This window comes from Canis lupus, chromosome 16, assembly GCF_011100685.1.
Source record: "Canis lupus familiaris isolate Mischka breed German Shepherd chromosome 16, alternate assembly UU_Cfam_GSD_1.0, whole genome shotgun sequence".
Taxonomy (NCBI): domain Eukaryota; kingdom Metazoa; phylum Chordata; class Mammalia; order Carnivora; family Canidae; genus Canis; species Canis lupus.
In genome coordinates, this window is record NC_049237.1 from 2,887,197 (window position 1) to 2,904,976 (window position 17,780).

Consider the following 17,780-nt stretch of genomic DNA (forward strand, 5'->3'; position numbering starts at 1 on the left):
CATGAAGAAGCATAAATTTGCCACTCTTTTTAACTCGTGGAATAAGAGTTTGGCTTTTTTTCTGAGATCTGCTGAGTCTACTGAATCAAATATAAATACTCCATAATCAAACTTCACTGAAACCCCATTTCTAACAGTGTACTAGTTAACCAATAAAAAAATGGCAGTCTTACCTCCAAAAAAGTACTTCTCGCCAGTTTTAACTTGAAGAGGACTATTAGTTCGAACTGCTGAAGCCTCATCTCCATCAATGGTGAGAACGGCAAAATTTTCCTTAGCTAGGAAACGAACCTCATGCCACTGTCCATCGTTCAGCCCAGAACCTGTTAAGTAAAAAAGTCAATTCATTTTCTAAAGATGGTATAATTTAAAACAATTTTCAATGCCAAAAAGGTCAGAAATTTAATGGTAAAAAATAGTCTATTTTCATCCAGAAAAACTCAGTGCTACTTGCAATTAATATCATGTTTCTTTAATATGATAAGTGGTTCTATCCTCCATTGGACAGATAAGGCATGGCAGAACCCAATAAAGTAGGGAAATAATCATTAATGTGCCTTTGGCATACCTGGGAAAATGAATGGAGTGAATAAAGCTGTTTGGAAGTGATGATAAACTATTTTAATTTAATTACTTATTCTATGATTAGGTTTACTAAAAGCCACTTTCTGATGAGAAAATGGATTTACGACTTTTCTCTAATGTCTCTGTTTTTAAGAACAGTTTTTGTACTATTATTTTCCTCTCAATAACCATGCCTGGCAAGTATATCCAGTTTGTAGAAAGTAAGCACTAAAAAATATATGCTAATTAACCACTTGTAAGCATAGGAAATAATACCAGGGTTATCTGATCATTGATAAATAAGGCATCTTTATAATGAATTAGGTTATATTTAAAGAAATAAACCAACAAAGCTAAAATCGACAGCTTCCACTCCTAACAACTACATTTCACTGTTGCTTAGTACAAAGATCTTTGGAAACAAGAATTCTTTTAAACTCTCCATTGGACGGACAATAACTTAAAAAATATTTGTTCAGTTTGAGCTCACTTTGCAAAGAATAATTAGAAAATTAAGGAGCAAACAAAGGAGATCAGCCATTGAACATAAACATCTGGAAAGAGTTGAGGAAATACTAACAGAGAGAGAGAAAGTCTTGAGAGTAAGTGTGGCTTTCTTTGAACTTGTAAAGGCCTATGCTATGGAAAAGGGAAGAGATTTTGTTCTAGTCCAGATAGAATAATTTAGAATCCACAGAAAGAAGTTACTTGAAGATAAACTTCAGATTCATAAACGAAAGGGAACCCTAGCAAAACAACAACAACAACAACAAAACAACAACAAAAACCAAATAAACAAAAAACAAAACAAAACAAAAAACCCTAAAAATAAAATAAGAGCAAGTCAATGAAGCATAGATGACAGCTCCAAACCTCTGATTAGAGGTCTTCAAATGAGTTTATAAGTCAAATCTGACCTGCTGCCCCCTTTTTTGTATGGCCTGAGAGCTAAAAATCACATCTTTAAATATTAAAAATACATAAGCAGAATAATAAAGTACATGTGAAAATTATATAAGCATTGAAATTTTAGTTCCCACATAAAGTTTTATTGGAAGATAGCCACGCTTATTTGTTTATATATTGTCCTTGCTCTACAAAGACAGAGTCAAGTAGTTGCTATAGAGACTTGTTACCATTTACAAAGCCTGAACGATTTACTGTGTGGTCCTTTGCAGAAAAAGCATGAACTGCTGGTTGGTTTGCGCTATTAAACAGAAATACTATTTTAATGAAAAATATTAAAGCCTGTTGGAACTTATAAGATGGTCACATATAGGTAGTATTTACTGGTGTTTTACTGGTAAGTATCATTACAAATAACTGCACCGCAGGTATTTTTTTTTTTTTTTAGGATTTTCAAATTTTAATTTAGAAATATATATTCAGCCTATTTTATTTCAATGGAGGTAAATAGAAAATCCCTTTACTGAAGTAATCAATACTGAATAATCTCCAAGTAACAAAATGTTTAAGATCTATGCATAATTTTGTGCTATGAAATTAGTACGTGAAGTCTCATTCCCAAATTAAAATAAGTTAGCTGTCAGACAAGTCAGTAGTGTTTACTGAAATATTTCCTCCTCAAGCAGGTTACATCAGGGTTCTCTCACAGAACAGTTGCACAGAAGACCGTATCTTCACCATAACATTTTTTGGGAGACTATAAAACTAGTTTTAGTGTTGATTAACTATAGAAGGGCGTGGTTTTGGCTTTTGCCTTTATAATGTAATGAACCCTGCTTTGAAATGCAATTTTGGGGCATGGGTCCCAAGGACATCAATGTTACAAATGTCCAATCTTAAAATTTAATTCTAAATAATCACACATCCAGAAAAGGTCACGTATAAAATACCATCAGCTGACAGATCTTTTTGTTCTAAACTGTAGACCAGAATGTCTTTCTAAAACTTCCTGTGAACATTTCTTCATCACACAATTAATTTATAAATGGACATCATCAGCTTAATCATTTAGAGCAAAAAGGCCTTCTATTCCAATCAGGTAAAAATAAAAAGTTTTTTTTTTCAAGAATCTTAATTACTAGAGAAATTAAGACTCAGATAAAAGCAGGCTTGTTGATAGCAACTACTGCCGCATCTGAGCTTAAACTGTGATTTCTACTTATTTTAATCCTAAATATTGTTTTGTACTTTTAATTTTCAAGAGGTATGCCTTAGCCATCTATGACAGGAATAGGCTCTCAGATACAAAGAAGTTCAATTCTTCCATGAGGAATGAATGATCCGTTTGCTCAAAAGAAAATATGCTGCTTTTTAAAAATCTTTTTCAGCCACACATTATAAAAAAATAATAGCCTAAAGTCTTTTTTCTAGAGCAGAATCTAATGGCATTAGCTCTATGTATAAATGTATTTAAAGATATAGGGATCCCTGGGTGGCACAGCGGTTTAGCGCCTGCCTTTGGCCCAGGGCGCGATCCTGGAGACCCGGGATCGAATCCCACGTCGGGCTCCCAGTGCATGGAGCCTGCTTCTCCCTCTGCCTGTGTCTCTGCCTCTCTCTCTCTCTCTCTCTCTCTCTGTGACTATCATAAATAAATAAAAAAAAAAATTAAAAAAAAAAAAGATACAGTGACGGGCACTGAGGGGGTCACTGGATGGGATGAGCACTGGGTGTTAATACTATATGTTGGCAAATCAAACTCCAATAAAAAAATATACCAAAAAAGATACAGTGTTCTAAGCTCGATATGCTATTCACTCTGCTAAGACCTTGCATGTGATTCATTTATAATTCACACCAAATGTTTTAGAAATTATTGTCTCAAATAAATATGTGAGAGAACTAAATCTAATAATGTTTAAACACCCCATGGCTAATAAATGGCAGAACTAAGAATTGAATCGCACATGGATCTGGTTGCAGAGACTCAGTTATTACCAAAAAATAATCAAAAACAAAACAGACAACAACAAAACATGTTATATAATCTCTGTGCATCCGTGATCACAGTGCTCCTATACCAGTGCATGCACACCTGCACACACGCACACACACACACACACACACTTCCTTTGCCACAGCATCTGAACACAGCTCAATTTCTGGGATGTCCTTGTTCTCATGTAGCTATAGGATGGTAAATAAGGTAAATAACTGACACACCATCCAGTTTCATTTGCTAACTTTCAGCATTTGCACCATCAGATTTTTGTGGTCGTGTAATCTCCTACATGCCACATGTCTTTTAGTATTTTCTTACATCGATGGTTTTCCCTTACAATTGTAATTAAAATAAAAATTTTACATGCAAGTTATGAAAATTGGGATCTAGGATTTTCTTTAAGGCATATAAGAATAAGCCCATGAGTATTTATCTAAATCATCTCCATACTTTGTGAAACTCCGTATTCATTTTTTTTTTTATGTGACCTCTCCTGCAAACTTGCTCAAGTTTTTTTTTTTTTTTTTTTTTTGCCTTTGCAATTTCTTGGACCTTAGAGGGTACAGTACAGAATTATTTTTGCTTCATAAAAGCTATAAGGAATACTCTCTTGAAGGAGTTTTTTAAACAATTTTACCAAATTTTAAATCATATGAAATTGAACATTTATTAAAGTTAAGAGTTTATGGAGTTCAATATTTGAAATTTGCTCAGAATACCACAGTTGATGAGGCCATTGCGATAAGATGGGTACTTGTAATATATACCAATACATTTATTCAGAAAAAAATGTATCATCATCTCAAGTTTTATTAGAAATTTGTGAGTCACAGGTGCCTAGGTGACTCAGTCAGTTGAGCGTCTCTCTTGGCTCAGGTCATGATCCCAGGATAAATGGATAAAATCATAATTTTTGCTTGCTGTCTCTCAAATAAATGGATAAAATCTTAAGAAAAAAGAAAGGAATGTATGAGTCATACATAACAAAGAACACATTAGCAAACAAGATGAAAGCAGCACTTTTCATTTGTTGTTGAAGACATGGGACTCCTCCACTCGCTCTTCGAGAGCCAGTGGATATCCCAGGAAACAGACTCAATGGGGAGCCAGACTCCTGGAAGCAGGGGGTCCTAGTGGCTGCACAGTGGCTTGGGGTTAGACCAAAAAAGAAGGATGCTAATTACTGATACTAAGAAAAGATGCCCACGTCTCCTATGGCTAGCCCTTTCTGAGCTCGTCACGTGTGTGTGTGGCACTGTGCGTGCACACTGTATATGTTGCTGCACCGACCCTTCCCAACAGTGAGCAGCAAGACAGCAGGATGGAAAACAACACGAGGATGAGGAGGACTGGTTCAGGAGCCAGGCTGCCTGCGTTTGCTCTGCCCCTGGCCAACCTGGGCACATTACTAACCACTCCATGCCTCAGGCTTCTCTTCTCTGGAATGAAAGTAACACTCTCCCCCTCACAGATGTGTTTTGAGGAGTAGATTATTTACTATTTCTATAGCATTAAAGCAGTGCCTGGCACCCAGGGAGCAGGATATTTATATTCGTATCATGTCAAATAAATTTTTTAAAGATTTTAAATAGTCTCATTTTATAGAGAAAGAAGCTAAGTTTATTATTTTGGGGGGAGTTACAATTACAAATATTGGTGTAGTTGTAAGTAAGCCCTCTAAAGAACATGGCAATAAAATAAGTCTTAATGTGGAAATCATAAATAAACACATAGAAGGCAACTGAAAAAAAGTATATCCTAGCATTATGCTAATGGACACATGAAGCTTAGAAAAATATGTCCAGTGACAACATTAGAGGTGAAAAAAAATTCCTGTGTACAAATTACTTAGAGGTGATGATGATTTGTCCTGAAAAAAATGTGCTAGGTGACTCACAAGGTTATGACAAAGAATTGATGTTAAAGCAGCTGGTGAAGAGATTAAAACAAATTATTTCCAGAAAGTAAGACTGGAGAATAAACTTCCTAAATTATTTACGTATGTGAGTTTAAAAGCACACCATAATTATGTAAATATTGTACATATATTCACTTATAGAACTAAAAGTTTTTATATTCACGTTAGTTAAAAGGTATTCTTAATGTTCTTGTTGAAAAAATGGGGGACTTCCTTCTATGTGGGGTCATATTCTGCTCAGGCACACAGGGACCATGCCCTATAAGGGACTGAGAAAGGATTTAGAGCCCAGAGTGTCTGACTTACAGACTCACCTGCAGAGGGGCAGACAGCATAATGGACAGAGCAGGGATTCAGAAGTCAGACCATCTGGATACAAACCTCATTTCTGCTCCCCTAATTGCCAGACCTTCAGCAATTCAGCCTGTCTCAGTTCTCTTACCTATTAAATAGGACTAATAAAAGTATCTACCTCATAGGGTTGTTCTGAGGGTTATGTGTACATATGTGATTATTTAGAGAAGCACTTGACACATAGTCAGCACTCAGTAAGTAGCTCCTGTTCCTTAAACAGTCAGGGAGCCCCACTCTCTAAATATCAACTTAGCTTGTTGTTAACTTCTGTAAGCATTAACTATTATAAAATAATTAAAATTGGTTTTCTTTAAGAACAAATATCCTCCTACCCCATGTAAATCCAATCATTCAATGTCAGTGGTGAGGAATTGGAGGATTTGGCAGGATAGCTGATTGTGTCTTTTATTAATATCAGAGGCAACAATTTTTAAGCTAATTTAAGCTAACTTTGAGCTATATAATGAATCAGTCTTATTATTTGATAGTTACTCTTTTATTAATATCAGAGGCAACAATTTTTAAGCTAATTTAAGCTAACTTTGAGCTATATAATGAATCAGTCTTATTATGTGATAGTTACAGGTCTGATTACCCTCTTCAAATTGTGTTTTAACTAGATTATTCAATAGATATGGTTCTGAAAAAAATAGATAATGGTTCGCTGAATGTCTGTGAAGTATTTCCAGAAATTAAATATAATTCCAAGCAAAGACTTCCCATAGGTGACTTCTTCTTTGAGAAGAGTGATATAAACCAGAGTACATATTTTTTCAAAGTATCTGTGTTGTAAAAATAAACCAGTTTGATGTAGTTTTATACTTAATGGTTATTTGATATTACTTTATAATGGATACCTCTAATTATTAATTCATAACAATCAAAACTTTTCAACTGTATGTTCTAAAAGGAAACATAGTTTTACAAAGAGAGTTTTTAACCTAAAATCAACATCTTTGAAACCATGTTCCAGCTTCTGGTCTTAATTTTTTTCATAAGATAACTAAATTGCTTTATAATATTTTCGCTTACATTTCTCTAACTTATAATTGCTAGAAAAACTTGTTTTGTATGCAAATGTAAAATGTTAATGAAGCATATTCTATCTAGGCTGTCTTTCTAATGGTATTATTTTTTAAAGTAAGGCTCTTGAGGAGGTTTCACAGATAGAACAAGAAGAAACAGATGTTTCTCTTATTAGAGACAAGAAGAAGAGACTAGTTTAATGAATATTGAAAAAAAGAAAGTATTTAAAATAGAGTAGCAAACCAAGATGCAGCATCTGTTTGAAAATGTTTCAAATAAAATTACAATGACTGAAATTTCAAGTCTTGCTCAATATTCAATCCAGAGAGAAAAATTTCTGAGGACACGAATCCATATTTAGGCAGTTACAGTGTTCTGATGTGCTACTGACAGATTTCATAAGTTATCAATTATCCATTTATGTAATAAAAAGGGAAAAATACATCCCTTATAAATATGCCATGCAGTTTCTTGTGTTATTTATAAATTCCATATCATAAGGAATTTGATCCCATTTAATCTTGCTCACCTTTATGTGTCCATCCAAACCGCAAAATAAATATGATCACTGTGGTCAGACAGAACAGTTTATAAGGTGCTTGGGCAGGCAGGAAACTTTTATTTCTGGAAGCTAAAGAGACTGCCAAATGCTTTCCTCTACAGGTACAGACAAAAAGTCGCTTTAAAACCATGTCTTGGATGAACAGAAATTTCACCAAAGAAGACATAGACATGGCCAACAAGCACATGAGACAATGTTCTGCATCACTGGCCATCGAGGAAATACAAATCAAAACCACAATGAGATCCCACCTCATACCAGTGAGAATGGGGAACATTAACAAGGCAGGAAACCACAAATGTTGGAGAGGATGTGGAGAAAGGGGGACCCTCCTGCACTGTTGGCGGGAATGTGAACTGGTGCAGCCACTCTGGAAAACTGTGTGGAGGTTCCTCAAAGAGTTAAAAATAGATCTGCCCTATGACCCAGCAATTGCCCTGCTGGGGATTTTCCCCAAAGATACAGATGCAGGGAAACGCCGGACACCCCGATGTTTCTAGCAGCAATGTCCACAATAGCCAAACTGTGGAAGGAGCTCAGTGTCCATCGAAAGATGATGGATAAAGAAGATGTGGTCTCTGTATACAATAGAATATTCCTCAGCCATTAGAAATGACAAATACCCACCATTTGCTTCGACGTGGATGGACCTGGAGGGTATTATGCTGAGTGAAATAAGTCAATTGGAAAAGGACAAACATTATATGGTCTCGTTCATTTGGGGAATATAAAAAATAGTGAAAGGGATTAAAGGAGAAAGGAGAGAAAATGAGTGGGAAATATTAGAGAGAGAGATAGAACATGAGAGACTCCTAACTCTGGGAAACGAACAAGGGGTAGTGGAAAGGGAGGTGGGCAAGGGGTTTGGGGTGACTGGGTGATGGGCACTGAGGGGGGCACTTGATGGGATGAGCACTGGGTGTTATACTGTGTGTTGGCAAATCGAACTCCAATAAAAAATATACATATAAAAAACATGTCTTCGTCTTGAAAGAGACACTTAAATGGAATCTTTAAGATAGATAAATGCGTAGAGGAAGGCATACTGGATGACATTTTTTATTACTGTTGTGAGTCATGAGGGAAATTAAAACCATAATGATACACAATTTTCCACCCACTTCAGGGGAGGAACCTAAAAGAACTAGCCACGATCAGGATCAATCTGAACTCATACACTTCCCGCGAGAATGTAAAATTATACAACCACTTTGAAAAATTCTTTGGCAGCTCAGTTATGTTTTGTTTTGTTTTGTATTTAATAAAATTAAACATGTGTTAATCCTATCACCCAACAATTCCCCTCCTAAATATTTACTCCCCCTAATCAAAATATATGTAGCAGAAATATTTGCACAGGGATGTTTTTGGCAGCTTTATTTATTATAGGCCTAAACTGAAAATAATTGTCTATCCACACAGTGTATAGTCATACAAGGAAATGTGGTTACGTAATAAAAAAGAATGAACTACTGGTGCAAACAACATTTTGTGTCTGGAAGAATGTAGACATGAAAAATAACACTGGATGAAAAAAAAAAAAAAAAGAACACTGGATGAATCCTTACATAGGAAAATCCTGAACTGCAAAACTAACCTATGATGATAGAAATCAGGTCAGATGGCCCAGGAGAGAGAGGCACAGGTGGAAATGCACAGGGAGTGGCAGGAGACTCTCTGAGGTGATCATATCCTCTATCTCAACTGCAGGCTGGGTGTGTAAGTCCATACACTTATCAGAATCCACTGAATTGTACATTTAAGAACTGCATTTCACATGCAGCTGATCCTCATTTGTAGAGTCAGGATGTGTGAGTTGACCTACTTGCTAATATTTACCTGTAACCCCAAGTCAGTACATGTTCTCTCATGGTCGTTCGCAGACTTGAGCGATTGGGTGAAAATTTGAGCCACGTGGCACCGAGTTTCCAGCTGATGTCAAAAAGGGCAGCACACTGCCTCTTTGGTTCCATTCTCAACCTCTTACCAAGCGTTCTTTCCACCGCATACTAAATACCATGTTTCTCCCATTTTTGTGGTTTTTATTGATCTTGCTTGCTATTTAAGATGGTCCCGATGGTAAAATACATGATTAGGATTAAAGAGTACATGTACTATGATGAGCACTGAGTAATGTACAGAACTGTTGAATCACTATATTGTTCACACACACACACACACACACACACACACCAAACAATCAATAAAAATTAAAAGATCCCTGAATGTAGTGCCTAAGTGCTGTGTAGTATTCCTAACTGTAGGAAAGTTGTGATGTGTCTTACGAAGAAAAAGGATGTATGTTAGATAAGCTGCTCTCAGGTACAGGTTATAATGCTGTGGGCTGTGAGTTCAATATTAATAAATCAATTATATGTATTAAACAAGAGAAGTTGAAACAGAAACACACAAAAAGCAAGGTTCTGTACTGGTCAGTTGATAAAAATATTATGACCAGAGGCTTGTGGGAACCTAACCTCCTATTTCTTGTAGGGGCAATATTTCATTATTCACTAATTCAGTGTTTGAAATGACTACAGATAACATAACTATCATAAGTAATACAAAACAATTGTCTATAATTTTAACTTAAAAATATTAAAAACATTTTTAAAAAGAATTGAAGTAAAAGTGATACTCGTTTTTAAATTCAACTGAATTTTATTCTAGGCCCGTTTTTTGCTTTGCTTTCTGCATTATCAAAAAATGAGAAACTCAATGTATAATATGCCATTATTTGCTATTAAACAAATAAAACCCAATTAGACTCCATATTACTTGCTATGTTAAGCTTTTAGAGGCCAATATTTTAGGATATTAAAAAAAATTAAGTTACTACCCTAGGACTCTATTTTCATATAAAATCCTCTAATAATTGTCTTGACCATTACTGATTCCCAGCCAAAAGACAAATATCATTGTACTTCAAAATCTCTTATTCAAAGCTTTATGATTACTCTAGGGTCATTTTTCACTTGTGATAATCTTCCAAAGAAAGTAACTTTAGTAGGAATATGGTTATGTAAATATTCAACTTCAAAAAATCTGGGACACCTGGGTGGCTCAGTGTTTGAGCATCTGCCTTTGGTCCCAGGGTGTGTGATCCCAGGGTACTGAGATCAAGTCCCATATCGGGCTCCCTGCAGGGAGCCTGCTTCTCCCTCTGCCTCTGTATCTGCCTCTCTCTCTGTGTCTCTCATGAATGAATAAATAAAATATTTAAGAAAAAAAAAAAAGAAAACATCTATTTCTTAAAAAAAATCTTCCCAATCCAAGACCCTAGTTTGTGTACTAATTCTGAAAGATTCATTCATTCCAGTATTTAATCCTGCCTTGAACATAAAATGTAATACAAATTGCACTGAACTTACTACTAATTTTAAAGAGGGTTTCAATTAATAAGATTTTGGATTAATGTACACATAGAGATGAGACCAAAGATACAGTGTGGTACTGCATGTAAGAGTCTAGGTGTCACTCACACATGGATTCAAATGCCAACTAACTCTTCAACTCATCTATAAATATATACAGGACCTACGATTTCCCAGGCATCATGTTAGCATTGAAGATACAGAGATAAGTCAGTCAGAAGTGGTCCCTGCTGTAGAAAAATCTAGCTATTTTATTCTGAGGCAATTACTAAGCCTCTCTGCAACTTGGTTTCCTCACTTTTAGGGGAAGATGTAGTACTATGTCAGAGAGTGGTTATCAATAATTCATGAGCTATAGTGTGGTGTGAGCCACCTGATACTACAAATATCTAGAAGCAGCTTTTATTTTATCATTATTATTTGTGGTATACATGTACAAAGACAAACACATGTATGCATAAAGAGAAACTACTTCCGGGGTTTTAAGAAAGGCATATATCATATTTTGTGGGGTTTATGTGTAACTGCATAGTATAGCTAAATACATCATTGAGGAGTGGCATCTTACATGAGTTTTGAGTCATAAACAAAGGGTTTTTATAAATGTTTTTCATCTATAAAACAAGGTATTTAAGAAAACACAGAAACTCAAAAAAGTATACTGGAGGGAAAGAAAAAAAAAGACTTGTATCACCAAGAGACATCACCCTTAATATCTGGTGTATTTTATTCTAGCTTTTACCATATAAAACTGCAAACCATGTAGATTATTCTGATGCTATAGTTAAGAATGGTGAAAAGCATAAAAGGGACGAGGAGCGACAATCATCATCTCAATTCTCTGATTTCCCTTGATGAGGGAGATTTGGCAATCCTGTCTTCTCAGCCTAACTTTTCAGAATTTAAGGAGATGGAGATTTACCCCCACCAGCTTAAGCTCTCCTAGAGTTCCACTCTGAAAAGTCCCGTTCATTCTTTCACTAATTTACTGTTCTCCTGTCACACCACTAGCATTGTTTTAGGCACCAGGATATACCAGTGAAGAAGACAGACAAGCTTCTGCCCTCATGGAGCTTACATTCTTGTGAGCAGAGACAGAGCATAGGCAATAACTAACAGGGTAATAGCACAATTTCAGGTATGATAAATGAGGTAACAGAAATAAAACAGATGTCATGATGGAGAGATTTGTGGGACTTGATAAGACTGTTTGACAAGGAGAGAACCCTCTAAAGAGGGGACGATAAAGCTGCAATGTGAAGGACAAGAGGACAGTCACGTGGTGATGTCATGCAAAAGCCCAGAAGGAAAGCATGCTTGGTGCCTTAGAGTACCAGACATTAAAAAATAAATAAATAAATAAATAAAAATTAAAAAAAAAAAAGAGTACCAGACACTAAGATGACCACAGTGGTTAGTGTACGGAGATTAAGAGGGCAGGATTGAGGAAATGAGAACAAATAGGTAGACGTATGGTAAGTAAGGGCCTTGCAAGCTGTAATTAGGCCATTGAAAATATTAAGTGTGATAGAAAACCTTTGCTCTGTCTTCTGTGGAAAGTGTCATGATGCTGTTTCCATCTTGAGGATATATTCTAGCTACTGTAAGGTAAGTGATTTAGGGTAGGTAAGAGCGAAAGTAGGGAGACCTACTAGAAGGCTCTTAGGGTGGTTAGGACAAGAGATGATGGAGACATGGGTAGAGGTTAGCGCTGGAGAAAAGTGGTCAGATTTGTCATACATTCTGGATATACCATTGACAGGTCTTACTCATTAATTGGTTATCAAAAGATTGAGAAAAATGATTTGTGATGGAAGCATTTGAGTGGAAATGAATGTTATTTAAATAGAGGATTCTGAGGAGGTGAGGCAATGTAGGGCACAACCATTAGACATGTAAGAAGAGATATCAGGCAAGTACTTGTATATCTGTGTCTGGAGCTCAAGGGGAAGTAAGGTCTGGACATAGAAATTTGATGTCATAAGCATAAGTCGTGAGACTAGATAAGCCTATCTAGAGAGAACACAGAGGAATGTTAGGAAGCCTGTCGGAAGAAAGATCCTTATTCATATATCCAAATTTGTTTATAATTTCAGGGGTTTAGCTCCTCTCTTGGGTTAAGAAACTGATTTATATAACCCATCATCTTTCAATTGCATCACTGACTTTATTGGGCAATGAAAATACTATCAATTCATTTATGCTTTTCAGATTCATTACTTTTCTTACATTCCAGTTTTTCCATTTAATGGCTTATTGGTTATATTTTCAGCTCCTTATTTTTTTAAAAAATAAATACACCAGTTAATTGGTTTTAAAACTTAAATATTCATCATTAATTTTCATAGTCACTGTTTTGTATTTGTCTTAAGTAGGAAGTTGTGGTTGAGAAGCGATTCCTACACCATTTGGGGAAAATGAGTTATTCTCATTATTATTATTACAATTTATTTCTTAAATCTAAATTGGCTAAGTTGTATTTAGTCCTTTATCTTTGTTCCACATATGTCTCAGATAAACTGTAATGTCCTAAAAATTTTCTCTAAAGGCACAAAACCCATCCTTGTTTATAGGAGATTGACACTGTCCAAATGGCAAGGACATTCAAATCAATTCCTCTTTTTCTGAGGGCACCCCTATCGGAGACACTGTACTTGATAAAAGAATAAATACGATTCCCAGCCTCAAGAAGTTTGCCTTAGTGTGCCACCCAATGACATTTAAATATCTTCACATATATTTTTATAATTTCTATGAAACTTTCCCTGTATTTTACAACCTAGAGTTGCATGGCACAGGGAAAATAAATAAATAAATAAATAAATAAATAAATAAATAAATAAGAAACAAGTAGGCAGAATGTGGATGATGTAGGTACCCAGATGGGGTCTTTAAGCAAGAGGTAATCACAAGTACAGGCATTCTCTGGTTTTCGTAGCCTAATGGAAGTCTGCTAATGCCCATCTTCCAGGCTGGCACAGCCCTGCTGGAGAGGTATCAACAATGATTGCAGAGTGTCTCATCTCTTCCATGTCCCAAAGGCATACAGTTCCTGTCCTTGCACATATTAAGGAGAAAATATCACTACATGTTGTTATTGGTTAATGACTGTTTTTCTATTCTATCACACCAGCATTACAGAAGTCATGCAATATATATATATATATTATATATATATTCTGAGAGAAAGAATAACAAGAGCCCATGAGTGAAGATAATAATGGCAATTTAGCTTAGGGTAATCTCTGAAGCCATTTTCTCATTTTTCTCCTAAATTTCGATAATAAAACAAATTAAAAGCTTAAAATTAACATTGCCAGAATTTAAGATTGGCTTTCTTTAAATCTATATATTAATCTCACAAAAGTCCCTCTTTCCTTCTAAATATTTTCCCATGTGTTGGCTTTATAATAATCACATGGAGTGGTGAATTTAAGTGGCTTTGATTAAAATAAAGCCTTTTTATATCTGTGTATGCTGGATAACTCCAGTGAGAGAACTACTTTTAAGTTAGAGAGGTTATCCAGCCACACAGAGGCTCAGAAATTCCTGAGTTCAGAGAACAATCATGATCAGAGCCCTGGCATGAAATAGACATCTTAAAATATTATGTTCGGGAACAATCCTTTACAATTTGAGTATAAATCATTATTTTTAAATTGCATCATAAAATGCATAATAAAACCATAGTTTCTCATGTCAAGCAATTCTGCATTACTCCCCTTTAACTGTTTTTATACTTGCCACTGAATAATTTTCCATCCTTCACTCAAAGACTAGATAATGTATCTAGGTAATGTACTTGGGCCATAGACATAGGCAAAGATTCAGTCCCTACCCTTTAAAAGGAGTTATTTTTCTGCCAACCTCTCTCCTACTTGTTTTACCACATGATTCCTAGCACAAGACACAGCCTCTGTGCATTTCAGCTCAACGGTGTTTCCTCCAACTGGACTACTAATGAGCACTGAACCACAAAGGGCATATCTCCAGATATTTATGAACTGGTCTCTTCTGCAATTTTCAATTCAACAACAATTCTTTTCAAGTGGCAACTGCCTTTTGGTAATTTTTCTCATTCTTAGTGGCAAATTGGAGTGGGAAAATGCTATAGGTGAGCACATTAAAATAATATTTATACAACTAAAAGTTTCATTTATATTTAGGTTATGAATGTATTCAATTTATCACTCCTTGTGAATTTTAACCTGTATGTAATAGGCATCAGAAAGTTTTAAAAATTAAAATTAATATGTTAAAAATAATACTTTTATCACAACATAGATTTTTAAAGCCACCGGTTTAATTTTTAGTATGCTTTCAGGGACTAGTATTATGTACATAATGCCAGTGTGTGAGCATTTGTATATGTGTGTGCACAGATATGTGGTATTTGCTACAAGATACATAAGATCTTAGTGCAGTGCAATGTACTAAAATAGAGCTTGATTCGAATTTGGATAGCATGATAGCATAAACACTATTATTATGTGAGCAAATCACTTTAGCTCTCTCGCCCATAAATTATCAGTAAAATGAATGATTCATACCAGCAGATTACGAGATTCCTCTCAGCTCGACACACTTAAACTGAGACTGAAATACATTCATGGACAGATGGATATAGGGAGTAGAGGAACCAATGATAATGTATCGATTTGAAAAAAAAAATATTGTACAGATGATACATAGAGCACATGAATAAAATAAATACTTCTAAAAGTAAGTTACATATTTTAGTCCATACACCTTATTTGCTCTGCTGGATGACTCTAAACATTAAACACAGAATACCCAAAATGGATAAAGAGACTTCTGACATAAAAAGAGAAGAATCCATGCTGAAAACAGGGAGACAGTCATTTGATTTTTGTACTTTAGAATAATTTTATACTTCAGATAGAAGGTGGGAGCTACAGGTAGCTTCATGGATTCTTGGAGTAAGTGGACAGAAGATCAACCTGGGAGGTAGAGCAAGTGCCATAAAAAGAACTACAACCTTTTACCAGTTCAAGTCTGAAAGGGACTTTTTTGCCATTTCCGTGAGTTAACATAAGTAATGGAGTCCCAGAAAGAACTGGAAAATTGAACATAGAGGTAAGGTTTTTAGCAGGGGCATTTATTCCTTATTGCAAGAAACTCTCTAGAATACTGACATTGGGTTAGGAAGATATCACTCGGTGGTATCTCACAAAGGGAATGATCTGAGGAAATTTATGGTAGATTACATGCCTTATAGCACTAAATTTCTATGATATAGATGAGCATTTATCATTTTCTTATTAACAGGGCATGTCTTAGCTAAAGGAAATATTAGTGAAATCCATAGATGGATTTTCTTATAGCACAATGGTATAAGTATTTATTATTTTTTTCTTCTTTAGTAATTATCTATTGAACATTACTTAGCTTTGGTTGCTAGACAGATTACCCTCTAGTTAGAATCAATTACTACATTTGGAAGCAGTCTGGGTGTTGGTCTTCATCTGAGTTGGTTACATAAGAGTATATTCAGTTTTTCAAAACAGATACATTGAGCTGTTCACTAGTGATCTGTACATTTCCTATATGTTCAGCATATTTCAGAAAAAAAGTTAAATATAAAAGAGTCTATATAAGTGTAACTTAACTGAAATATCTTAAAATGCTGAAGTCACTTTTGTCTTTAGAGTCATTACACAGATGTGTAGAGAAGCCATCAAAAGCTTGTGAAGTATGCACCCAGTTATAGAATATGAAAACAATAGTAATTAAGAAAAAAACCCAATAGCTATCCATGCCACTAATTTAATATGAATTTTGGTGCTTAAGGGAAAAAATATCACTGGTATCTATGAGAAGCTGTACAAAAAGTTCATACAGATTCCGAGAGGGATTTCAGGATACTTCAAGAGCTTTATTTTTATTTTTATTTTTTTAAATTTTTTTTATTTATTTATGATAGTCACAGAGAGAGAAAGAGAGGCAGAGACATAGGCAGAGGGAGAAGCAGGCTCCATGCACCGGGAGCCCGACGTGGGATTCAATCCCGGGTCTCCAGGATCGCGCCCTGGGCCAAAGGCAGGTGCCAAACTGCTGCGCCACCCAGGGATCCCCTTCAAGAGCTTTAAAAAGTAATGAAACTTTTTAAATTATGTCTCATTTCATTTCTACACTTAAAGGCTTTCCCTTGTTTAATTAACTTATCAACTACAATTATGACTCTCATATCCCAAAGATAACAGGGATGATAAACTATTTTAATTCATAGAGCAAAACCCCCCAAAGAAACTAAGTAACCAAACAGAAACAAAAACAAAAAATCCCTGATATATATTTTTTTTCTTTTGCTTTCTCTCAAAGTTGTATCACTTGCCTTTATTTAAAATTTCCCTCTTAGGCTTCTTTTGTTCCCAGTTTTCTTGAGTTCAGCATGCCTGTATTTCGTAGATAGAAAGTTAAACCAGATAATTCAAATATCCTAATGTTCAGATCTTGTAAGTTCACTATCACCATAGTTCATTTAGTTGGAAAGTTCTCAATCTTTTCTCTGCTCTCATATATCAGAGAGAGAATAATTGCATCAGAAACCATGGCTTGCAATGGGAGTGATTCTCCATGATGGGTCAAGAACTTTGGAAGCCAGGGTTACAAATTAAAAAAAAAAGCATATATCACTTGAGAAAGGACATTCATGTGGCTGGTAACTGATTTATATAGAATATACAATATCAGTATTATATTAGTATTATATCAGTATTGTATATATGTACAGAGAGAGAGAGAGAGAGAGATACCTAGCATATAGTCTACACACTATATTCTTAGAGAATATATTCTAAGATTAACAGCTAAAGCCAATGCCCCCCTTGTATCTAGCTCAGTTTTTAACAATTGTACTAAGTATTCACACCCACCCACAAACATCCAAGGTAAAGCCAGTCTTTGAAAAATGAGGAGGAATAAGAAGTCACAGAATTCGGGGAGAAGGTGAAAAGTAAGCCAGCATTAGTTGATAAGTAGCTCTTGGTAGACTTCAAAGTAGCTCTAAAAGAGACTGTGGCTTCTAACTTCTCTCCCTTTGAAAGAAGGGGT

The 17,780-nt window shown here is 35.3% G+C and overlaps 1 protein-coding gene across 1 annotated transcript in view; it reads right to left on the reverse strand.

The window, feature by feature from the left end:
- CNTNAP2 (contactin associated protein 2) overlaps positions 1-17,780 on the reverse strand; it is a 2,034,882-nt gene that overhangs the window by 991,086 nt on the left and 1,026,016 nt on the right. Inside the window, exon 9 of the mRNA XM_038559273.1 lies at positions 174-323. Coding sequence (XP_038415201.1) covers positions 174-323 — 150 coding nt within the window. The remainder of the gene's footprint in view (positions 1-173; positions 324-17,780) is intronic.